The 25,626-nt window shown below is 39.9% G+C and overlaps 1 protein-coding gene across 2 annotated transcripts in view; it reads left to right on the top strand.

Moving 5' to 3' along the window:
• The window catches only part of LOC144013464 (lysine-specific demethylase 6A-like), a 34,022-nt gene extending 9,023 nt beyond the window's left edge, over nucleotides 1-24,999 (top strand). Inside the window, exons 9-30 of one of the 2 annotated variants that reach the window (XM_077512382.1) lie at nucleotides 407-500; nucleotides 572-698; nucleotides 1,421-1,519; nucleotides 2,452-2,671; nucleotides 3,436-3,573; nucleotides 6,767-6,898; nucleotides 6,976-7,047; nucleotides 7,133-7,234; nucleotides 8,254-8,661; nucleotides 9,112-9,962; nucleotides 10,235-10,364; nucleotides 11,862-11,967; nucleotides 12,086-12,291; nucleotides 12,393-12,451; nucleotides 13,613-13,687; nucleotides 13,779-13,927; nucleotides 14,032-14,146; nucleotides 14,848-15,035; nucleotides 19,971-20,112; nucleotides 20,202-20,328; nucleotides 21,557-21,727; nucleotides 23,880-24,999. In XM_077512382.1, coding sequence (XP_077368508.1) covers nucleotides 407-500; nucleotides 572-698; nucleotides 1,421-1,519; nucleotides 2,452-2,671; nucleotides 3,436-3,573; nucleotides 6,767-6,898; nucleotides 6,976-7,047; nucleotides 7,133-7,234; nucleotides 8,254-8,661; nucleotides 9,112-9,962; nucleotides 10,235-10,364; nucleotides 11,862-11,967; nucleotides 12,086-12,291; nucleotides 12,393-12,451; nucleotides 13,613-13,687; nucleotides 13,779-13,927; nucleotides 14,032-14,146; nucleotides 14,848-15,035; nucleotides 19,971-20,112; nucleotides 20,202-20,328; nucleotides 21,557-21,727; nucleotides 23,880-23,909 — 3,741 coding nt within the window. In that variant the 3' untranslated portion in view covers nucleotides 23,910-24,999. The remainder of the gene's footprint in view (nucleotides 1-406; nucleotides 501-571; nucleotides 699-1,420; nucleotides 1,520-2,451; nucleotides 2,672-3,435; nucleotides 3,574-6,766; nucleotides 6,899-6,975; nucleotides 7,048-7,132; nucleotides 7,235-8,253; nucleotides 8,662-9,111; nucleotides 9,963-10,234; nucleotides 10,365-11,861; nucleotides 11,968-12,085; nucleotides 12,292-12,392; nucleotides 12,452-13,612; nucleotides 13,688-13,778; nucleotides 13,928-14,031; nucleotides 14,147-14,847; nucleotides 15,036-19,970; nucleotides 20,113-20,201; nucleotides 20,329-21,556; nucleotides 21,728-23,879) is intronic. The other variant, XM_077512383.1, reaches the window with a different exon arrangement.
• Nucleotides 25,000-25,626: the final 627 nt, after the last annotated feature.

The following is a 25,626-nucleotide window of genomic DNA, read 5'->3' as shown; positions in this document are numbered from 1 at the left end:
ACAGTGATATCAGAGAAACCTTTATTTCCTTTTCTTTGTGCTAAGTGCTGACAAATGAAATGGGGGGATTAGGGTGCATGAGTGGGTGCAAAGGAGGGAGGGAATAGGAAATTATTCCGAGCCTATCGACGGGGTTGCCACGGAAACGAGAGTCTGTCTTCCCCCTCTTTTATATGCTGGTGGTGTCTCTCTGTGGAGAGGTAATGTCACTTTCACTGGCTCTTGAGAAGTGTCACTAATACACATTGTGATGTGTCAGAACAAACACCTGCTATGAAAGTGTCAGCTCGACGCTGCATTTGAGTGGCTTACAGGGGTGAACATGATTTTGGTTTTGTCATGCTAGACTAGGAAAACATGGGGAAGTGTTTCTTGTCAAGACCGCTACAATTCTCCTCCCATCCAGAAGCGATATCGGGCTGCCAAGGAGGCCTACGAAAGCCTCCTGAAGACGGAGGATCTTCCTGCACAGGTGAAAGCCACTACCCTGCAACAGCTTGGTAAGATGTCGCTCAACGTGCACCATTACAATCTGAGGTATATAGTGACTGACTCCCTTTTGTTATTCTAGGCTGGATGCATCACACAGTGGAGCAGCTTGGGGACAAAGCCAGCAGGGACAGCTATGCCATCCAGTGTCTGCAGAAGTCTTTGGAGGCAGATCCCAACTCTGGACAGTCATGGTACTTCCTGGGCAGGTAAGGGGGCACCCTTGTGTTACGCTTCATGTCGTGAGCTCATTTAGAAGCAAATGCATGTTGCGCAACTGTTATATTACCGAGCACAATGGGAAAAAAAAAAGCCGTTGTAACATTTCATGTGCTAGATGGTGGCTGTACGCTCATTTTGCAAGTGGCGGAAGTTTAAGTGGGAAAACCGCCCTCTCTAAATTCTCTGGTTAGCTCAGTGCTTCTCAAATAGTGGGGCGGGCCCCTCCAGGGAGGCACAAGGCTTCGTCAAGGGGGGCGCGTTTGACCTCGGGGAACATGCTTTTTTTATTTTTCTTTTCTTTTCTTTTTTTACTGTCTTAGAATAAAGTGCAATTGCACCTCCACTACATTAGGGGGCAGTGGCGCTCTTATTGGGAGAGTGTGCGCAGGGAGCATTCACTCGGTGGTGTAGGGGTTTTGTTTGCACTGAGCATGCGTGCTTTTGAACACAGCACGAAGTGTAGCAGACCCTCAAGTGACACCATGAAAAAATATCTAACAAGGATGAGAAGACAGGCGGAGAGAGACGGAGATAAAGAGACAAACGAAAGTCGCCCGAAAGCTAAGACGAGGAAATATGCCGAAGTGTATGGGGGGCGGGGGGGACATGGGGGGCGCGATGTCTTCTTCTTCCTAGGGGGGGCATGACAGAAAATAATTGAGAAGCACTGGGTTAGCTGCACATCCCTGATACCCGGTGTCTCCTGCAGGTGCTACTCTAGTATTGGAAAGGTCCAGGATGCCTTCATCTCCTATCGGCAATCCATCGATAAATCGGAGGCCAGCGCAGACACCTGGTGCTCTATAGGGTAAACGGCCGTTTCTTTGAATTGCATTTGTTTGTTACAGTGTACAGTGAGGTTACAGTGAGTGTCAATTGTCACATCGTTTTAACACTACCTGTCAGTCTATGCATGTTCCTCTTAGGGATGTCACGATAAGGGCAATATCGTGATATTAAAACTGCCACAATATCGTCCTCGTCCTGTTCACAATATTTAAAAGGAACACATCTGTGGAAAAAAAGTCAGGTTGATTTCCATTTGTGCAGTTCTAGCACCCTCTAGTGGCTACTTTATTCGTACAATTTAATTTTCATTAGGGATGTTTTGGCCTTCCATGTTTAAAATCTATGCTAATTGTCAGATGACGGGGAACCTAATTTGCTTTTGAAGCGATCAATGTGTGCTTGCATTACCAAGTAAGTGCCTCAATATTGTTATTAGAGATTGTAGGTGGTTTATATGCATTGCTGCACAATATTGTGCTTTTTTTAGTATGAGCACTTTTTTATTTTTATTTTTTTTTACAATGTTGTGATCTTTTTTAAATATCACCAACCGCCCCCCATCTATCTATCGATCTATCGATCGTTTATGTGAAAATGCCTTACAGTTAGGTTTCATTACATTCTATTGTGATGTTTTGCCAAGCTGGGTGACAATATGGGGCCAGGACATGCATGTCACTGACCAGACTTTTTCTTCAACTTTGGGTGCTGGGCCCATGTTTGCCAGGTAGCCAACTTAAACATCATGGTGTGTATTTCTTTTAATATGGCATAGCGTTCAAGGCACATAGAGTAAAACACGTTACTTCTACATGAATCAGGTGTCAATCAGAGTCACAAAAACTTAAATGACTTTCTTCAAATACTGCCTCTCTACAGTCTTCATCGATTCAGTGCTTCCTCTCTCTGAACCTCTCCGCACACTCTTATCCATCCTGTGTCTGACCCCAGGGTGCTGTATCAGCAGCAGAACCAGCCCATGGATGCGCTGCAGGCCTACATTTGTGCTGTGCAGCTGGACCACAGCCACGCTGCCGCCTGGATGGACCTGGGCACACTGTATGAGTCGTGCAACCAGCCGCATGACGCCATCAAGTGCTACATCAACGCCACACGCAGCAAGGCATGCACCAATGCCACCATGTTGACCCACCGAATAAAATGCCTGCAGGTGGGTGGAGAGCGAGATGTGCAGGAATTTATGTTGAGAGTGCAGTGTAGCCACATGTGCTCTAAAGACTGCCATTCGCTGATTTGGACACGGATAATGCTGACTCGTTTACAGAATGATTTAAACGCATTTGTAACACAGGCAGAAAAATGCTTGAACCCAGAATTTCTGACGCATTGCCAAAAACATAAGGAGAAAAAAAAAATCACAGAAAATCCATGTACTGTAATATGTAGTTAAGACAAATGAGTCCCAACTGCATTACTTTTGGGAGCCACACTTTCAAGGCCAATTTCTTTATGACGAAGCAAACAGTTGGCATGTTGCCATTTGGGGTCCTGAGAGTCGCCATGTCATGCCATTCCTTATTTGCTCTCACTTTTCTGCAAAGCAGTGTTATGTCTACCCTGCGCATGAGTCACAATCCCACGAGTTTGTATCAAGACGGCACAACGGCGGCATGCCCCAATGGGTCATATTTGGGATTATTGTTGCTGAGTGTCATGCAGATGCTACCTCCCCCATTTGGTCAACACTTTTCACACATGGCCATGCAGCTCCAAGACTCTGCTTCACATGTGCTGTAACCTGCCTGTACCATTGCTGATTTTTTTTCTTTTCTTTTTGTAATATATATATTATTTCGAGTCATCGTTCATATTTTATTTTAGTTTAATTTAAGCAAGAAAGCCTTTTGTGTTTTTTTTCTTTTTTTTTTCTTTTTTTTGTTTTTTTGTTTTTCACGTCGTTTTCCATTCCCCTAGGCTCAGTTGTGTAACCCCCAGCTCAGTAACCCACAGAGTAAAAGTAAAATGCTCCCTCTTATTGAGGAGGCATGGAGTCTACCAATCCCAGCTGAGCTCACCTCCAGGCAGGGAGGCCTGAGCAGTGCGCCACAGCAGGTGAGAGACCAGATCCCCCCACTCCCCCCCCCTTTGACCTGAGACGCTCAAAACACATAATCCTAATGTACACGCCGTCACGCCTGTCAGCACATGCACACTGTTGGGTAACACTTGTGCTGGAACTCCACCTCCCTCAATGATACAAACCTGAATTTTTTTATTTTTTTATTTCCGTTTCTGTCACTGTTTGAGTCTGTCTCTCTTAAAACCCATTAAGGCCTAAAGCGCCTAGCAAAACATGCCTCTAAAACTTATGGGTGACTTTAGAGTCACCCCTGAAAACCTGAAATTTTCGTGGAAATTCAATAATATTAATAATAATTGATGTCAAAGGCTCCTGAAGCAGATAGAAGCATAAAACAAACAACTGTCGCATCTGCGGGCATATTTACCTTCAACACTAGAGAGCAGTTGTAATAACCTGGGGGGGATCAAGTGGTAATTATTCGTCGTCCATTCCGTTACAAAGCGTTGATTCGAATTCCTGCCGCGCTGTCAGTTGCATCATTTATTTCATAACTCCCGCGAATCTGCGTCAGCCATAAATGCTCGAATAAAATTCCAGGACATGCTACGAGGCCTACGTCACCCTCGTGTGTATATTCTGATGCATTTCATAGGCTAAGAGACCAAGTATTGGTCAAACAAAATGACGTATCAACTCCTCCGGCTTTAAAGGCCCAATCTGCCGGTTTCACTCTGGAAAAGGCACTTTTTAAATACAGGATTTAAACAAATAAACTACTTCTCAATTTACAGATCAGGGCTTGTCTTCGTTTCCGGTGGTGATTTTGTCCAAAACCCACACACATTCACACATGTAAGCTTTTGTGAGTGAGTGAGTGAGTGAGTAAAAAAAAAAAAAAAAAAAAAATCCGTGCGTGCTTTCAAATTGCCGCGGGAGTGACGTCACGCAGCCGGCAAATTCTCACTGCCCCGTTTGCGACACGCCAGCTCCTACTCCGCGATTGGCTGGAGGGTTGTAAACACTGTCTTTCCACAGAAACGTCCCGCTGTTTACAAAACAAACACAAAATGGCAAAATACAGGCTGGTGGGGGTGCGGGTTTAGGACAAAATCACCACCAGAAATGAAGACAAGCCCTGATCTGTAAATTGAGAAGTAGTTTGTTTGTTTAAATCCTCTATTTAAAAAGTGCCTTTTCCAGAGTGAAACCGGCAGACTGGGCCTTTAAGGGGAGAAGAGCGCTCCCAGGTCTAATCGTTGAAACGCCGTCATGCGCTCCCGGCCTTAATGGGTTAAAACCTTTGTAGGATAGCACATTCAAATATAATATGGAAGTCAAAGGCTGCTTCACGGCACTTATTTAGATGGTGAGGGAGTCTAGCCAAGTGTTACTCAGTGTCCCACCCTTTTCTTTCCAGTAGTTACTCGGCTTCATCCATCTCTCGCTACTCCAGTTGATGTTGAACACTAATTTCTCCACTCCCTCACCTCATCATCCCCCATATAGAACAAGACGGCAAACGCTTTGTTGACAAATCTGCTCATGGGGCAAACTTCTATCTGTTTGACGCTGTGACTTATTTAAACGCTGCAACTCTAAAGTCAAGCAGCTGCGATCCTAATTCGCCCGTTCATTTGATCGTGTGACAAGGCCGGGTGCCATCAGAGAGTCTCTTTTCGCCGTCGCCCCCTAGTGTTCCATCACTTTTTAATTTACACCTGTTTCACAGCCGGAAGTTGTAGTGTTTGTTTGTGCATGATTGCTGTTGTATTTTTGACTACGCTTTGATGTGTTGTTAAAGGTCTTTCACTGGGTCCGATCCATCCTTAAATAGCGTTTTACAACGTTCATACTGTGTCTTTCTCATGTTTTACCATCTGAAGTGAGAATAATTTTACACCGCTGTGGTGACAATATGGGATGATGATTGATGTTTTCACTTTTATAGGGCAGCTGTACCTATTATACTGTTTAATGTATTCAATGGACTCTATGCACACACTACTAATGCGTTTGGGGTGCAGCGGAATGTGAATGATCGTCTACCACATAGCAACAACAATAACAGTATCAAACTCTTCAAAGTTGCGTATACTTGCTATCTGCTGTGATTGTTTCAAGCTCCCCTGAATAATATTACATAGTATCGGCAAAGCAATCAGATCTATGTCTGATTTAATGAGCGATTCTATTTCACAGTACATGCATGTCCACATAAACGCAACTTTTGAGACACTCAGTTCTCAACTGTGTTTAGAGAGCACTTTGAAAAACAACCGCAGCTGTAACAAAGTATTGTACATTATGCCCAGGGAATGTCTAGTTTATGGCTACGCCTCAGAATCGACTTTTTTTGGACTGCATGTGACAGGGTCAGTGGCGGCATCATCATTGCAAATCACCCTTTACACTCACACGTCGTCCGGTTTGGACCCGTTCAGTTTTAGAGCTCAGGTTCAAAACAGTTTGTTTTGGTCCTAAAATTATTGACCCTTGTGAGTTTTGCCTGCACAGATTTAAATGACCAGGTCTAAAAACAGTTCTCTACCTAAATTTTGTCCATGGTATTTTTAGAAAATTTTGAATAATTTGAAAAATTTGATAAATAACATTATTAATACCCATTTTATCACATATCATCCCCATGTAATCACACATTTAAAGGATGAGGATGAATATTATTCCACCAAATAGTTTGTAGTAGCTTGAAACTCCTGAACTCCGTTAACTGGGACCTACCCTTCCTTACCTTTCCACGGGAAATTCTTAATCTATTGTGGTGCATATAGTCCATTTGCTTGTAGTCATGACAACTGATTCAATTTGCCGACTATTGGAAGAAGAACCTCTCATTCCACTGAGGGCACTCAATGGCACTGTGAATCTTCAGTAAAACATGCGGCAGTTAGACATGTTACAATTATTTCAATGTCAACATTTGTCTCTTTCTTTTTTCCCTATTTGCCATACTATCAATCCCCTGCTTGGCTTTGCATTTCCTCTTCACCCACTTGAACAATAATTCTTTATTTTGTTTTTCCTCCCTAATTTCCCCATTTTCTCCATCTCTTTCTCTGCACTTGTCTTTCTGTCTGCAACTTTTGATCTTTTCCAACCATTTTTCAATGGCCTTTTGTTACATTTACTCCTCCTCTTGCTCATTACGCTATTCCCTTGTTTCATTTTGCCTGCGCTACTCCCCGTCTTTCTCCCGCCCTCCAGGCCTGTAAACCCAACCACGCTGCAGAGGGTGGTGGTTCAGGTCAGTCTCTGCCTCCTCACGTGGCTGCACTGGGCCAAGCAGAGGACCAGTCATGCCCAGCTAAGAGGAAGCGAGCTTCCAGCCCTGCCAAGGTAAAGTTTGTAGTTATGCAAGTCTTTGATGCTACCTTTTTATTGTGTCTAATGTGTGCTATTCCATTAATTAACAGGGAGATTCCTGGGCCACTAATCCATTGCAGCAGCCCGTTCCCAACTGGTACCTCTCCCCACAGAAGTTGCAGGTTGGTCATTGCATTTATTCTGTTTCATCTTCACTTTTTTTTTTTTTGTTCCAGTACTTTTTTAAATTTTGTTTTTATACTGCAGTTGTTGGAACAGCTCCGGAGTAATCGAGCCAGCTTGAAGCCCCCACAGCTGCAGATTTTGGAGCAGCTGGAAGCTCAGTTCACCATGATGCAGCAGCACCAAGTAAAAAAAATGATATCTTGTGCATTTGTACAATACGCACACTAGCAGAAATAATGGTCATGCGTTGGTCTACTCCAGGGGTGTCCAAACGTTTTCATTTGAGGGCCACATACAGAAAATCAGAAGGACTCAAGGGCCTCATAATGTTATGAAGAGAAATTGTGTTTTGTCCTAAAAATTGTACAAATAATTTATTCGTGCTTTTGCATATTTAGAAAAATGCTACAATATATAAACCAATTTATTTGTAATATGGCAATAGATTTATTATAGTTTGGGAATTTTTCATTTTAGTTGGTTTTTATTAGTTCTTTAAAAAAAAATGCTTAGTTTTAGTTTAGTTGGTTAGTTTCAATATTAGTATTAGGTTGTTTTTTTTTTTTTTTTTTTTTTAATGTTTATTACTTGTGCGCAACATTTAAAAAAAAAACACCATGGGAGTCATCTTTTGGTGCTTTTCTATTGGCTGCTGCTAGATGACATCACTTCTGTGTGACATACTTTCAAACGTCATTATTCCGGTTTATATCAAAATAAATCGACTAGAAATTACATTTAAAATCATCCCCAGCGGCTCATGCATTAAATTAATTACCAAAGACTAAAACAAAGGACATTTTTGCTTTAATTATAGTTAGTTTTAGTTAGTTTTGTACACATAAAATGTAGTTTCAGTTTTTGTTCTTTTTAAAAGCATTTTCGTTTCTATTTTATTTTGTTAATGAAATTGTTTTTTGAATTTTAGTTTTAGTTACCTAAAATAACCTTTTAATAGCATCTGTGTTTTTTGATACCCTCCCTTCTTACTTTGACCATCTCCAAACATTTTTGTTGTTGTTAATTTATTTGAACTGAGTCAAATGCCATTTTTAGCATATGCCGCAGGCCACTGAAAAAATGGACGGCGGGCCGCAAATGGCCCCTGTGCCGTAGTTTGGACACCATTGGTCTTCTCTTTTGTCATAGATCTTGTTAACTCAAACAATTGATGTTGATGTTATCTTGTTTTCCTCTTGCAGATGCGGCAGAATGCGTCAGGAGGTCAGATGCGGCCCTCCTTCCCCAACGGCCCAACTGCCAATTCCCTCCCATCCCCGAATCCCAGCCTGCATCCCACGCGGCCCCATCTGGGACCTCATCGGCCCCTGTGCCCCCCTCAACCTTTGGCCAATGGGCCTGTGGATTCTGGGGCACACAGACTCTCAGATTCAGTCTCCTTCCGTCTGGGTGACGGTAACAGTAGTAGTAACAGTAGTAGTAGTAATAATAATAATAATCAGCCGGGGCCTACGGCCTCGGGCCCCAATAGAGATGTGCCTTATCTGCAACCTGCCGGCAGCGGCGACGCAGCACTGCTACCTCACACCTGCACAAGCACGCAAACACAGGACGCCACGCCACGGCCTTTGCACCTTAACTCCTCTCAGGTAAGTTCTATTTTTTGCTGCGCCACATCCTGCCTATGATGATTAAATTAAATTAATTTGATTAAAAAAAATAATATTATAATATTCAAAACACATAACACCATGAGGCAAACGTGCAAAGTGCTACATGACAGAGCAGGCACAATTGGTAGCAGGAAAAATTCAACTTTTAATCGAGCACTACAGAGAGACCAATAAGGCCATTTTGAATTGACTCTGAAGGACACAACAGGAACAATGACCTCAATCCTGAAAAAACAAAAGAACCCCCCAAAAATGTAAAAAATAAATAAATAAAACCTGCAGTGGCCTGCTAGTGGCAATCAATGCTGCCTTACAAATAATATTACCACAAATATCATAATAGATATTTTTCAAATGTTTTGATAATTCTAAGGGTGTTTTGCCGACCTTTAGTGGTCTTAATCTGCGGTTGTCCGCTTCCTTCAGGTGCTACAGAAGCGGCCTGTTCCTCTTGTGGGCTCCAATACTGAGGTAACCCCCTCTCACCCATATACCCCCAACTCCATTGCTCCCCCGCAGTCCAGCAATCAGGTTGGACATTCCAGCGCTGCAGCGCCACAGCAACAGCCAGCGCACAACCACCTACCTTCCCCACCCTCTCTTCCCCCTTCCTCTACCTCAAGTGGGGCAGCACCCAGTGTGTCCGCTACCAAAGATGGCAACACTGCAGCCACCCTTGTCACAGCATCCGCGTCCCTTGGTAATGGCAGTTCAGAGGGTAGCGCGCCGTCGCCATTGACGTCACCGGACGGCAAAGCGGCGCCGTCCGACAGCCTGGCCTATCACATGTACTCGGGGGAGGGCGGCAAGGTGGCAGAGAGTGGTGAAAAGCAGAGCCTTAGCGCAGACAATCCAAGACTATCTGCCCTGCTGGCAGGGGGTGTTGAGGGGAAGACAGAAGGGACCGTATCGACGACATCTCCCAACAAAGTCAACAACATCCACCCCGCTGGCTTGCCCTCTACCCCCAACACACAGGGAAGCTCCGCTGCCTCCTCACCCATCTCCGCCATATCGACGGCCACGCCCTCACCCAAATCCTTAGAACACACCCAGATCGGAGGCCACAGTCCCGCCACATCTCTAACAGCACCGGCCGTCAATGGTAACGGCAAAGGGGGGATCTCAGAGGACTCTCAGAGCCCACAGAAGGCCGAGCCACCCGCCGTCACCGGTCTCAAGGCCACGCCCCCCCATGGCTCCTCTTCGTCATCCTCATCGTCTTCATCATCTGTATCAATCTACCCCAGCTCAACAGACGTGCTGAAAGCCTGCAGGTGAGACAAATGTGTAGCAAATGTTCGTTTGCTGATGGTGCCCCCCAGTGGCGTTTTATAGTCACTAACGCATAAGGAATGGTTATGTAACCAGGCGATCTTGTTGCTATGCAGATATTTTTGAATCACACGTTAATAGTTTTTGTGTTTTACTCAATAAAATGGGCTACATTTGTCATCGGAACTTGATGACAAATTGCTGCTGCGTAAGTGATGAACAATTTGCAAGAAAATGATCTCAATCAAAATTGCCTGATTTTTGTTGTGTGCAGAAACTTGGGCAAAAATGGGCTTTCCAATAGCAGCATCCTTCTCGACAAGTGCCCGCCGCCGCGGCTGCCCCCTCCTCCCACGCCGGCCCTGCCCAAAGACAAGCTCAACCCACCGACCCCCAGCATCTATGTGAGTAGCAGAGAAATTCGATATATATATATATATATATATATATATATATATATATATATATATATATATATATATATATATATACATATATAGTGTAATTCACTGAACTCTGATTGTTGCGGATTTTATTTATTTATTTTTTATTATTATTTTTTTTTCATCCAGCATCAATACAGTGTTCCGGGGCCATTATACAATGCTATTGAGCAACCAAGACACTTAGAGCCACAGTGTGTAATCTTTAGCGCCATCTAGTGGTGAACTAATAATTCATTCAATTTAAAAACCCACTATGCAAAACAATGTTCTATCACATCAACTTCTATTTTTTTTTCTCAATATATATATATATATATATAATATAATATAATATATATATATATATATATATATATATATATATATATATATATATATATATATATATATATATATATATATATATAGTCATAGTTCTAGTAATTACTAATTATATTACATGGCTGGAGCCTTAAAAGAGGCTGACATGTTTCACTGTCATCTTCCTTCTATGGATGCACAAAGGACAACTTCGCAAACGGAGTTAGCCCTGCTGGTGCTTGCGTCCAGTACACAATGGGCCGACCACCTTCCACATAGCAGCAGTGTTTACTTCGTATGTTTTTTTTGTTGGTTTTTTGGGTTTTTTTTTTTTTGGAAAAATAATAATCACGATTATTTTGGCAGTAATTAAAATCACGATTATTCCATCCATTTTTTTTTTTTTTTTTTTTTTTTGTACAAAACAAGAAAACATTTAAAACTTATTAAAACCAATTATAAAAAACACAGTAATTATGTAAGTTCCTTTTGGACCAAACAGAATTTATAATGTTATATATTTATAATAATGTAAATATATATTTATTTAGGTTGGCAAAAACTTCAAGTTGGAGTGCAGCATGTGCACTGGGACGATCGTTTATTTTCTGGCACAAAACAAAATTTTGAAATGTAAAAAATATTAAGACAACTACAATTCTTTCAGCACTATAATTATGCAATTTCATTTTGGATGAAACAATTTAATTATTTTAAAATTTCAAAATGTGCAAATTTATGAATTTAAACTGCTCAAAAATTAGTATGAATAATCTTTTTTTTACGATTATGCTAATTTTGTAATTGTAAAAAAAAAAAAAAAAAAAAAATATTCGCACTTCAAAATGTTTGCTTTGTTCTTGTTTACTGCAAAACTGATGTTTATGTACAGCACTTTGTATACAGCAATGCCTGTTCTTAGCGCTTTATAAATAAAGTTGAGTTGAGTAGAGTGGAGTGTAATAATTGAAATTTTTATTGAATTTCGATTAATTGCACAGCCCTAACATTGGCCAAAATTTGAGAATGTTAAAAGTGAATGCATTTTTTACCTAAATCCTAGCTTCATAATAATTCGAAAAATGGTGTAAGAATCAATGATTTCTCCCATCCTAATAAAAATACTCTCGTCACCCTGCTTCCTGTTTGAACCAGCTGGAGAACAAGAGAGATGCTTTCTTCCCACCACTGCACCAGTTTTGCACAAATCCCTCCAATCCTGTCACTGTCATCAGAGGACTGGCTGGAGCACTCAAACTGGGTAAATATTGAAATTAGTGTCGCCAAACAGCTTGCTACATGTTGCATGCTTGCAGCCAACTGAAAGAGATTGTATTACCGTTCAGCTTTTACCTGGTTGTTTTGATGTGTTTCTGCAGACCTGGGCCTTTTCTCCACAAAGACCTTGGTTGAGGCCAACCCGGAGCATTTGGTGGAAGTGTGGACGCAGCTGTCACAACCTGCGGATGAGAATTGGGACGTGACGGGCACCAAGAAAATGTGGCGCTGTGAAAGCGCTCGAGCCCATACAACCATCGCGAAGTATGCGCAGTACCAGGCTGCTTCGTTTCAGGAGTCACTACGGGTCAGTGATGAGATGATACACCCAAGGAGAATCATAATAGTCATTTGTAAAGTTTAAAAATAAAAAAACTCCCATGTAACATTTCATGTCTAATTTTTCAGGAGGAAAATGAAAAAAAGGCACTCAAGGAACCCTGTGACACAGAGCCAGCATCAGAGAGGTACAAACAATCAGAAACAAAATACTCCGGAAACTACAAGATACAATTGGTGCAATATAACCGCTAGGGGTGTTAAAAAAAATTTGATTCGGCAATATATCACGATATTACATAGTGCAATTCCATTTTTAAATATCTATTTTTGATGAAAAAATATTCACCAAAACGTCTTAGGGTTCACACCTTAAGCATGAAAGAATGTTATACTAATGCAGTGCTTCTCAATTATCCCCCCCCCACCACCACCACCACGACTATAAATAGAATCATTTGTCTATAAAATCATTATAAGCACACCTGTGCATAACACTGTATCCGTATTAAAGTGTAAGAGAATAAAAAAAAGAAAGAAATAGGGACCAACTTACAACAAAAAATAGCTTTATTAACTGTAACAGAAAAGATTTAAAGTGCATCTGAAATTCAAAAATAAAATTAAATCCTTAATTAAACTATAAACATTTTTTGACTGACCATGTCAAACCATATGATACGGAAAAATAAAATTACATAAAATCAATAACTAATAATGCATTCAAACTGATCACCAACATTAACTCAGGAGCACAATATTAAAAACAAAACAAAAAAAACAAAAAAAACTTTAACCTGCAAAACAAAAATATAAAATAATTTGTGCTGATTTTATTTTTTTATTTATTTATTTATTTTTTGGCTGTGTGCAAAGCGTGCATGCTCAGTGCAAACAAAACCCCTATACTACCCCTACACAATAATGAGAGCGCCACTGCCCCCTAATGTAGTGGAGGTGCAATTGCACTTTATTCTAGGACAGTAAAAAAATAAAGTAAAAATAAAAAGTCTGTAAAATGAAAACCTCTCCATCTATTTCTATCTATGAGCAATGTATAAAAGCACTATTAAAAAAAAGAGATGCCATTGATATGTAGCAATCAATTACACAATATTGAATTATTTTTGTAATTTTGCAAAACTGTTATGTTTGTAAGTGTGCCTTGACCATAGCTATCATTCATTTTGTGTTAATTGGGGCAGATGTTAGAAGTTTTACTTTTTTTCTTTCCGCTTACATTTTTTTTATTTTTATTTTTTTTAAGAATTTAAATAAATCAATGAAATGACATACATTGTAATGCAGACAGCCAGAGTGATTTAGGATGTATGCTTGTCATTTGGCAGTGTTGTCCGCAAAAGAAGAGGACCCTTAAAGCACATCAAGTTCGGAACAAACATCGACGTGTCGGATGAAAGGAAGTAAGTGTGACCGCAATTTGGCCAACTGGTCTGCAGCCTCGTTGAATCGGATCAGCTTTTTTTGAAACACACTTTTGTCTCTTCCCACCAGGTGGAAGCAGCAGCTCCAGGAACTCAGTAAACTGCCAGCGTTCGCTCGTGTTGTGTCGGCTGGCAACTTGCTCAGCCATGTGGGACACACCATACTGGGAATGAACACTGTTCAGCTGTACATGAAGGTCCCGGGGAGCCGAATAGCAGGTTCGTTCAACCAAATGACTCATGTCAATTATTCCTTGGCCCGAGGTGAATGTAGATATTTCGGGGGAATGATTCATTTATTGTATTTTTCGGGTTACCTGCAGGTCACCAGGAGCACAACAATTTCTGTGCCGTCAACATTAACATCGGGCCCGGAGACTGTGAATGGTTTGCTGTACCAGAAGCCTACTGGGGTGTGATGAGCAACTTCTGTGAAAAGTAAGACCCCGTTCATGAGCTGTTTTTTGTCCCCAGGTAAACCATCCACCCTTTTTTATTCAAATTTTCAAGGAATACAAAAATAAAACTGAATGGAAATGCTAGAAATTCAAAAAAATAGCCCAAAATACGCAATGTTTTTACGCTTGGTGGCGGTATATTTGGAAGCGTATCGAAAAAAGGAAAATTCAAATTGTGGCTGGTGAAACAGGTTTTGCAAATAAACACTGACAAGAGCGGATACACGTCGCATGTGTTGACCGGACATTACATCACATGTACGTTTGTAGTCACAAAGAAATTGCGGATGATAAAGTAAGGTATGTTTGTTGGGGGGGATAAAACAGAAACCTTTTTGGAATTAATTGAAGCAGTGAATATTAATGCAATTTTAGATGGAAAACAGCAAATAAACGCAACGGTTTATCAATAATTACAAAAGCAAACTCATGCAACATTACAGTGCAGTAGCGTCCTGTTCTTCTTCTATGGTGTACCGTCACCTACAACAGTGAAGTCCCCTCTCACTATTTGCAAAAGAAGAACACATGGAAACGGGCGCAAGTCACATGTCCGTTTTGCACATTTTCACAAAATTTGCTTAAAAATTTTGAAACATTTGGATGGAAACCTGACTTTTGTGAACACTTGAGCCTAATTTTTTTATTTTTTTTGCCCTCAATTGTCATTCTCTCCGTCAGGAACAATATCAATTTTCTCATGGGCTCGTGGTGGCCAAATTTGGAGGACCTGTATGAGGCTGACGTGCCCGTGTACCGCTTCATCCAACGTCCAGGTGACCTGGTCTGGCTCAACACGGGCACCGTCCACTGGGTGCAGGCCATTGGCTGGTGCAACAACATCGCCTGGAACGTCGGACCACTTACAGGTATTGGCGCTCTCAAACAAAAAGAACAGCTCGAGCTTTTTCTCTCCCCCAACACGCATGCACACACACACACACACACACACGTTTGTCTTTGTCATGTGGACTTCTCATTGACATAATGCCTCTCCCGAACCTCAACCATTAAACTCATTTGCTCCCAATAACTTATAAATACGTTTTTTTTTTATGTTCTAAGTGTCCCAAAGACGTAGTTATACGTTGTTTTTGTTGTTGTTGTTTTTTTTGTTTTTTTTATGCTAGAGTGTACAGAAGACTTTGATGCAGCCTCTCAACTGCAAAGAACGGTTGCAGAAATGGTAGTTATTACACAAACGGCCAGCAGCTGGCAGCAGAGCAAAGGAGATCAACCAGGGCCATCTAGAAAAAAAGCTCAATTACTTACAATTTTAGATTTGTGAAACCTGATGAAACTTAGCTCTCTTCTAATGCTAATTGCTGCAAAACGGAAACAGATAGAAACATACTTTTTTTTCATGATGAAAGAAGAGACTTTAATCTTTCTTTTGATAGGTTCCATGCTTTTATAGCAATAGAACACAATATTCTGTGGGCCTTGCAAAACCAGTCAAAATCCAGTGAAACAGCCGGGAGCAAACGGGATTGCTTCTGTGAAAATGGCTGGGAGTGAATGAGTTAAAAATGATTGCCTACCCCCATTCCTTACCCTAACCTCAACCGTAACCCAACTCAAACCTAAACTCTAAAAGCAAGTCTTGACCCTCAAAAGGGCTGAACTTGTGGGGACCACCAAAATGTCGCCACAATTTCATTTCAAGTCGGTCCCCACAACGGTAGTTAAACCCCCCCAAACACACACACACACACACAAAGCAAGCACTTGAGCTGAGCTTGGTAAAAGAAAATTAATTGTCTGTAATATACTGTGACCTTTTCGAATGGCATTTCTGATTTCCAGCTGATTATTGACCTTTTCGGCTGATTGGCCTCCGTTTCCTCACTACATTAAGTGACTTTACAAACACACTACATTACTGGCACTTTTTTTTTTTCTTTTTTTCTTTTTTTTTTTCTTTTTTGTAACATTCAACGAGTGCAACTTTGAATACAAAGCAGCTGATGTGCTCCAGAAAACCATCAGTGTATGTGCATGGCCTGCAGTAGCCAGCAAGCCAAAAATTGGACTTGCTTTAGATCAGTATGACTCAAGTAAAAATAATGTTGCAAGTAATTACTCAGTAAAAAATAAATAAAACAACTCGGGTGAGTAAGGCTGCTCGATTATGGAAAAAATAATAATCACGATTATTCAAACGATTTTTTTTTTTTCGTTACACAACAAAAAAATATTTAAGCATTTAAAAATATTAAGACCAATTAAAAAAAAAAATAATCACCATAATTATGGAAGTACCTTTTGTACCAAAGTGAATTTAGAATTTTATTTATTTATTTATTTATTTATTTAAGTTGGCAAAAACTTGAAGTTGGAGTGCAGCTTGTGCACTGTACAGTAGGACGATTTATTTTATTATTATTTTTGGTACAAACAAGGACATTTTTAAACGTAATAAAACAAATACAAAAATATTAAGACAAATAAAATTCTTTGAAACACTAATTATGGAAGTTTCTTTTGGATGAAACAAAATTTAATAAATTAGTTATTTTGAACATTTTTTTTAAGTATAAATGTCAACTCAAAAATTAGTATGAATAATCTTTTTTTCACGATTATTCTGATTTTGTAATTGTGGAGCGTAATAATTGAAATTGTAATTGAATTTCGATTAATAGCACAGCCCTGCTGGTGCGTAACTTCTGATCTATTATTAGGCAGAAATTAGACTAGAGCTGTCACTATCGAATCATTTGAAAAATGTAGCATTTTCCTTTTGGAATATAGAAATCATTATTCAATCAATTAATCCAAGATTGTTTTTTAAAAACAGTTACTTAAAAGTAACCTAAACTTAGAGTAACTTATTAGTAAAGAAACTTATTACCTTCAAATTAGGGCTGTCAAAGTTAAAGCGTTAATAGATTAATTAATCACAGAAGAATGTCGCATTAATCACGTTTTAACGCATCTTAATCGCACTATTTTTTTTGACCGCACTTGAGCCTTGAACGTAACTGCGGATGGTTACATTGAAGGCTGCGCATGTCAGTGATTAGGTCAATGCACGGAATTTCCTACGCCTGTTGTTCCAAAATGAGCGGGATGACTCCAGTTGGTGTGCTCGCTGGTAACTTGCCCAACATCGTGTGCCATTAAACATACTCTGACAAGTACAATTCATCCGAGACGTTATTAATTAAATGCAACTGCGTAAATGTACCTCATTACTAGGGATGTAACGATAAGGGCGATATTGTGATATTAAAAGTGCCACGTTATCGTCGTCGTCATGTTCACAATATTTAAAAGGAACACATCTGTTAAAAAAAAAAGTCAGGTTGATTTCCATTTGTGCAGTTCTAGCACCCGCTAGTGGCTACTTTTATTAGTGCAATTTAATTTTCATTAGGGATGTTTTGGCCTTCTATGTTTAAAATCTATGCTAATTGTCAGATGAAAGGAGAACCTAATTTGCTTGTGAAGCGATCAATGTGTGCTTGCATTAGCAAGTAAGTGCCTCAATATTGTTATTATAGATTGTAAGTGGTTTATATGCATTGCTGTTATGTACAAAAGCACAATATTGTGCTTTTTTTTTAGCATGAGCTCTCTTTTTCACAATATTGTGATCTTTTAAATATCGCCAACGCCCCCACAATATCGTGAGAATTATCGGATCGTGACCTTCATATCGTGACAATATCGTATCGTGATGTTTGGATATCGTTACTAGAGATCGACCGATATGCTTTTTTCAGGGCCGATACCGATTCCGATTATCGGTAGTCAAGGAGGCAGATAACCGATATTTGAAGCCGATATTCATTTGCAGTAAAAGTTAAAATGTTGGCACCAAATTTTTGAATAATGCAAACCCTAACCGTTCTTTACAATGGATTCTCACACTACACTTTTCATTTTACATCCTTCTATCTGCAATAAGACGTTGGTGGCGGGGGGAGTTAAATGTGGGGGCCAATGTGACATTACCTTTTATAGCATTTGGGATACTTGTAGTTTTATTCTATAAATGTTATATTTTTATATTTTGAAGTAATAGGAGGAACCCTGTCATTCAAAATGTGCATCAGCTGTGGCATTACTTATTACTACAGCAAAAATAAATAAAAAAATTCCATGAGAAAAACTATTCATCCCTGAACACCATACAGTTCTTGTAGACCTTATTATGATTATTGTTATTGTTACCATATAGACAGTTTTGATAAGCTGAGGATCTTAAATCGAGAACAGCAATATCATGCTACTCCTCTCTACAAGAGAACTGTCAAAAGACACTTCATCATGTAGTTTAGTGCCACTTAGGATGCCCCAATCAACGCAGAAAAAGGGTTGAGTAAAATAACTTGGTTATAATAATAGTAAGAATAACTTGGTTAAACAGACATTGTTGCGGTGGACCGCTGCCAGTTTCTGCTGTTTAATGTGTTTTACACTTATAGACACGTGTGTGTATATGGGCACACTATTCTCTCACTACTGTATCACTTAATGGCACAGATGTACTTGTCTAAATAATAACTGGGCTGCAACATTGCTAATTCACATTAACAAGCACTATCTTAGCTGTCCACATGAATAGTTACTAACACACGAGAAAGTTATACAACACACCAAACATGAGCTCATTATTCAAAGTATGATGCACGTAACGAAATTACATCACTGAACATTAATTGCAGCCGTGTACGGCCGTAGATGTTACATATTAGTGGCATCCATTGAGAGGATAATGTCCCAAATGACGGCAGACATGACGTGAAAAGAGAGACAAAACGAGCAAATAAGCACACTATACTTTAGTGCACTTCTCTACTAATGCCAAACATACGGAAGAGGACATGTTCGCGTAGTTAAACGGTGTTTGAGACACTTAATTTGTTACGGAGCGGACTTTAACGAGGTGCACAACGAGCTGTCAATCAAATCGACGTCGAAGCTTAAGGCACACAATGGCAAACCAGTGCGACAAATAAACACAATATAAAGTAACTAAACGCTATTTAGTGTCATTGTGGCATCTCACTGCATAATAACCGCTATGCAACAAGTAATGGACGTGACCCAGAATGCAATGTGTGCGTCACGAGAGGTAAATATAATGACGTTACTCTACTCTTAACATGGAACTAGACAATATAATAATGACAACTGTTAATATTTGGAACCTTTCTAACAAACATTATTTACTTAATTAAGTGAAAATGTGTGTGATTCCCTCCCCGAGTAGTTCAAGTAGCGAATTAGCTACTGGGTGTTAGCCTACATGCTAAGCTGAACACACCACTGTTAGCTAGCGGGGATTCAATGCAAGGCAATGCAGCTCCATTCATATAGTGCATTTAATACACAACATAATTCAATGTGTTTAGCTTATCATGGTGAAACGATCGGCGGAGTCTCTTCTCTTTTAACTTACCTTCGAAGCATGTGTCTGTCGCGTTGTGTACGTGGGTGCGTGTGTGACCGGCTACTGTGATACAGGCATACACTACTGATTGGTTCTGGCTCTTGCACGGCTAACCAATCAAATGCTGCTATGGGCGTTACATTGCTGGAGTTGGACTCCATAACAGACAGAGACGCTCTGGGCTGCATTCGAAGCGAAAAGACGGAGTTTTAAATGGATCGCTCATATCGGCCGTCAGATTAATAAAACAGACCGATACCGATATGTACCAATATGTCAATTATCGGCCCGACCGATTATCGGTCGATCTCTAATCGTTACATCCCTACTCCTCACTACCAAGCTCCACCAATTTTTAAAATCGTTCAATATTATTTGACGTGTTTCTTTTGACTGTTTTCAGCCCATCAGTACAAGTTGGCCGTGGAGCGTTACGAGTGGAACAAGCTCCAAAGTGTGAAATCCATGGTTCCCATGGTGCACCTCTCTTGGAACATGGCACGCAACATAAAGGTGTCGGATCACAAGTTGTTTGAGATGATCAAGTGAGTCAGTCGTTCACACTTTTCACGGCTCTTGATTTTGATACGCGCACGGTTAACTGCAACCGTCCCATCTGACGCGTTCCTCGCAGGTACTGTTTGCTGCGGACGCTGAAGCAGTGCCAGTGGGTGAAGGAAGCCTTAGCGACAGCTGGCAAAGAAACGGTGCTGAGGAACAGAACCAGAGACGAACCGGCCCACTACTGCACAATCTGTGAGGTTCGTAACATTGTTTGTGCTACTTTGTGGCGTACTGGTCATATGTCAACTCAAACTCGGTTGCCCGTGGTTCATGTTAATCCATTTTTGGGCAAGTATGCTGAAGCACCTGTATCAGATACAGTCAAACCTCGGTTTTTGAACATAATCCGTTCCAGAAGGCTGTTCTAAAAGCGATTTGGTCAAAATCCAAAGCAATTTTTCCCATTAGAATTAATGTAAATAATTTTAATCCGTTCCAAGTCTAAAAAAAAAACTTTTTCCAAGTTTTTTTTATTTTTTTTACTATTTTACACCATAAACTGCACTGTATACTGTTTACCATAAATAGAAAAGGGTAGAAATAGACACTGTTTTATTTAGATATCCTATCTAAAATGATGAAAAAACAAACAAAATGCAAACATTTCTTTTTTAAATTCAATAGTTCTGCGCACTACTTTCCTCTTTTCTTCACCAGCTTTACCACTTGCACTTGCTTTCTTTGGACCCAAGATTAGGGGCTAATACACGATGCAAAACTAAAAAAAAGAGATTTGCGTAAATAACAATGAACAGGTCTGCTCCAAACGAACTTTGAACACGAATGTGCTACGGCGGAAACATCCGGGGCATTCGAGTTAGCTCGGCTCCCGAGTGAGTCACGTTCAGGTACACTCGGCTTTTTTCAGTTTGGTTGAGAGCCGAAATTTTGGACGAGTTCTGAGACATAAAATTCTCAAATGTTCTGGCTGAAAACCGATTTGGTTGAGAACAGAAGCGTTCGAAAACCGAGGTTTGACTGTACACCAAAATACGCCACCATCAATGCAAAACTATTCCACTGTTGTGAATAAGATGATGAGAAGTACTCGTGGGTACTTTACAGTTAGAAAAGTGAGATACAAGTTAAGCCAGGGGTTAAAATTCTCCATCGCCGGGACGGATTTCCGTCATTCCGAAAAATGAAGCCCACGTCTCACTGAGCACTCGTAGCCATTGTTGCTTTTTCGACAGGCTTTCTTCAGTGTTGCATAACGTTGCAAAGCCATTTGCCACACTCGCATGTACAAAATTATTTTAAAAGAATCTGTGTGCACCTCACTGCACTGCAAAATCTGACCTCAGTCATTTTAAGAATAAAATGTTTTCAGGCAATGGAATTTTTATTTTTTTTATTTTTTGCTTTAACTCCATGAGTTAAGCTCCTTTCTCATTTCTGTGTCTGTGTGTATTGCATGCTTTTCAGGTTGAGGTGTTCAACCTGTTATTTGTGCGCCGTGAGCTCCTGTCCAAGAAGCAGTACGTGGTCCACTGCCAGGACTGCGCCCGCAAAGGCAGCGCCACACTGAACGACTTTGTGGTGCTGGAGCAACACAGGATGGAGGACCTCATGCAGGTCTACGACCAGTTTGCATTAGTAAGTCCACGTATTGATGACAACATTGACTCCAGGCACTCGTCTGCTTTGACCTGAAAAACTATTTGTTTGTGAGAATTAATAACTCTTCATTGGGTTTGGGGTATTCGTTTTGATGGAGGTTGATTGAGCACCTGACACAACTATACTGGAGGATTCCAAAATAAATGTGATACATACAAAAGTGATGAAATCTTCTGCAGTGATGGAATAAATAATTGGTTTTAAGATGCATCACGATGCAGATGTACAATGGTGAATCGATTCATACTAGACGGGACCGGAAAATTGGCGGCGATCACGTGGTTTTCAGCTGATCGATATTGGTGCAAAAAGATCGTTTTTCTTCATTTTCTGACATTTTATAGGTCACAAAGTTGCAAATTATTTGCAACAATTATCTATGAAGTATTCTCGGCAATCAGTCTTCTATTTATTTTAATCAGTCAGTCCATTCATCATGTAAAATCCATTCAATCATCCGTGACGTTCTTCTTCATCTGTCTCTGTGAAGTACGTCATTACGTGGGTGCCACCTGGTGTTCAAACTGCGACAACACAGATTGTGTTGAAGTCCAAATAAATGTGAGATACTGTACTTGTAAACATACTTGAAGCACACATTGTTGCATTTTATGTCATTTAATTCCTTGCACCTGCCTCGAAAAAACTTGTACAACCACATAGTTTGAATGGGACTTTTTATGGGCACTAGATTTTTTTTTTTTTTATGTTTTATTAATATGTTTAGTTTTTTAAATTAGTTTTATTGTGTATTCTACAGGCTGTCCATATAGTCTGGACACAGAGTTGAAAATACAAATTACCTTTCACATTTAATAAATAAATGTGATGAAGTCAACACTTTAAATATATAATATACAATAATTTTCACGTATCTTTTTATCATTACTATACAGTATTTTCTTTTATTACTTATAGAGATCGTATTGGTGAATAATTTGTCAAAAATAACACACGTGTGACCAACTAATAGTATAGTTTAAAAAAATAACGATAATTATAATGATGGACTAATCATCTATATGAGGAATCAGGATACGAGTTGAGAGAACAACAAGCAAAGTTGACATCTACAAGTACGAGAAATGTCAGTTGAAAGGATTTCATTTTAATCGTTTGTGATGCAGAACGTCTCGGAATCATATCGAGCTCGTATATGGATATGAAATGTGAAACATTTCAGACACGTTGCATCATATAAGTGTTAGATTGCAAGACACTTTATTTAGAAAAGTAATGATTAGAAAGTGCAGAGAGCCAAAAGATAAAGAGAAGCCAAATTAGCCTGTCCCAGATATTTTCAAGACAAAAATATTACTTTTATTATTTAAATGGGAAGGCAACACAAAGATTTTCTTTACAATATCAATCTAATGAATATTGTGTCTGGATTATGAGTTAAGTAGTCGAATATGATTTATTTGTTTTTATATTTATTTATTTTATCCATCTCAGAGGACGGCCATTTTACCACGTCCTGAAAATGACAGAACAATAAGAAAAAAGATAGAACTAATGTTAATTTTGATAGTATTGCGAAAAGCAATTGGCACTTGATTTGGTGGATTTTCCCATACAATATCAATATATAATAACATACAAATGAATGTGCTGTGTATGTATATTTCTATATTTGAGACAATTTTTATGTGGACTTTTTTTTTTTTATGTCTATTGTCAAGGTATCAGATTTGGTAAATTTTTTACATCTAGCTCCTCCCCTTTTGCTCATTTTGATGAATTAAAGATAATGGAAGTACATTTCGGGCAGTACAGTGTCGTGTGTGCCTCTGTCGAGAGGTCTTCCAACCGTGTGTTGAATATAGGAACTTTTCTGCATACATTACAAAAACTGACACAATTGTCTATAGTTGTTGATGTAAGTGTCGCTGGTTGTCTATACTGTACATGCCCTTTGATTGGCTGGCGGCCAATCAAAGGTGTACCCAACTTTTGTGTCATGTGTCAAAGTTTATCGTTTGGATTTGGAAAGTTGGGAACTACAATTTGTGTATTTTTTTTATTTTTTATTTTTTTAAGCTCACTATGGTTTTAGAGTGACAGTACAGGAGTGAATTTTAATATTGATGTTTACTAACTTGAGCCTGTCTCGACCCCCTCCCTATAGGCTCCTCCTCTTCATTCATCTTCATCTTGACATTAGGAGACCCCATTTCTTCTGCAGCGGAACCATGAAGCCAATTGAAATCAAAACGCATCTTATGTACACGGACCCCTTTCTGATATTCAGGAAAGCCAAGGCCGTCTCTACACCACCACCACCACCAACCCGCCCCCCTTCCCCCCGCATGGCAGGTCTCCATAACGACGGCTGGAGGCTGCTGCTGCGTATGTCTGTCTATGCAACCTATTTGGCGCACAGGCCCCCCCCCACACCAGATGGGGGCAGCACCGAGATTGCTCACAGGACTGTTTCTCCCTCGACCCTCTCAGCCCTCCCGAATGACAATGGTTCAGCCCGTTTCAGTGGAGGACTTAATCAAAAATGGTTGGGAGCCGGAGCACGAGGGCCGAGTGTTTCTTTTAATGCGTGATCGATCACATGTTTTGTAGATACTTAACTGTTCATTACTGGCGATAGCACCCCTTAAAAGACTACTACTGACTTGACCACCTTCTCCTCACTCTCTACTTCTGCATAGCAGCTTTGCCGTTTGATTTTTTTTTTAACAATTTCCCGGAATGTCTTCAGTTTGTCCTCCCTAAGGAGCAGCAGTCTGCTCTTCTGTCTATGCTATTTTGAGACTCAGTATCTTCACAAAATTTGTAACGTGATATTGGTTTTATTCTTTCTCAACTTTTTTCTTTGTCTTCTTTTCCAAACTGTTTTTCATAGGTTTAAAAAAACAAAACAAAAAAAAGTAAAAAAACAAAAAACAAATACTAGCCAAGTCACAAAGAAAATGGGTTGCACATAGACTTATGAAATAAAGTTTAATTTGTGATTTTGTTGTTTCTAATCTTGATGTAAATTTACACTATTTATAAATACATATTTATTGCTTGAAAATATTTGTTGATGGAATGCTGTTATTTTTTTCCAGAGTACCTGCCATTAAATTTGAAGGGGTTTTGTCATTTTAACACGACTCCTCTTACATTTTATAAATATATATATAAATATAAATAAGATTGCTTAGCAAGCATTGTACAGAAACGGACATTTAAAATTGTTTTATTGTTTGAAGAATGTTTTATGAGTCAATAAACACAACATTGTCAAATTATCTGCCTCTGCTTCCTCCGATGTAGGACATTGTTCTTACAAATAATGCAAGTACTGAAATAATAATAATTGTGCTTTATCAAAGTAATGCCTGAAACCCAGCAGACAATGTAGCTGTTAGACTGACACACAGAGTCCTACACTGTATGCCAGGTCCAGAAAATACCCAAACATTTCCTTCAATAGCACGGACATTAACATCCAGATGTGTATACAAATGCCCCACATATTTAATAGGAGCTACAGTCATTATAGAATAACCTGCTTTTTAAAGCATCCTGAGGGAAATGGCGACCAACGGAGACCCAGTAGCCAGATGTAGCTGCTGCCAGCCCCACAGGATCTACACTGACTACTGAGCAAGCGTTGGGCATCCCGTGAATTGGTCAACCTCCATTCCACAAATGATGAGAAGCGTGACAAGCTGGAACTACATCAGGCGTCCTCCAATTGTGGTCAGGTTGATTAAAAAGGATGGCACCTAGCTGGCGGAGTTTTGGCGGTGCTTCTTTCCTGGGGCTTCTGCAGTTCTGGTATCCTGGGGAGAAGGCACAAGGGAGACCGTTTTTGAACATGGCAAATATACATCTTCAGGAATTGAATGTGATGCTGCACATCATTAAACACA

The sequence above is a fragment of the Festucalex cinctus genome, chromosome 2, assembly GCF_051991245.1.
Source record: "Festucalex cinctus isolate MCC-2025b chromosome 2, RoL_Fcin_1.0, whole genome shotgun sequence".
NCBI lineage: Eukaryota > Metazoa > Chordata > Actinopteri > Syngnathiformes > Syngnathidae > Festucalex > Festucalex cinctus.
Note: the sequence above shows the minus strand (reverse complement) of the source record. Positions and strands in the feature narration are given on the sequence as shown.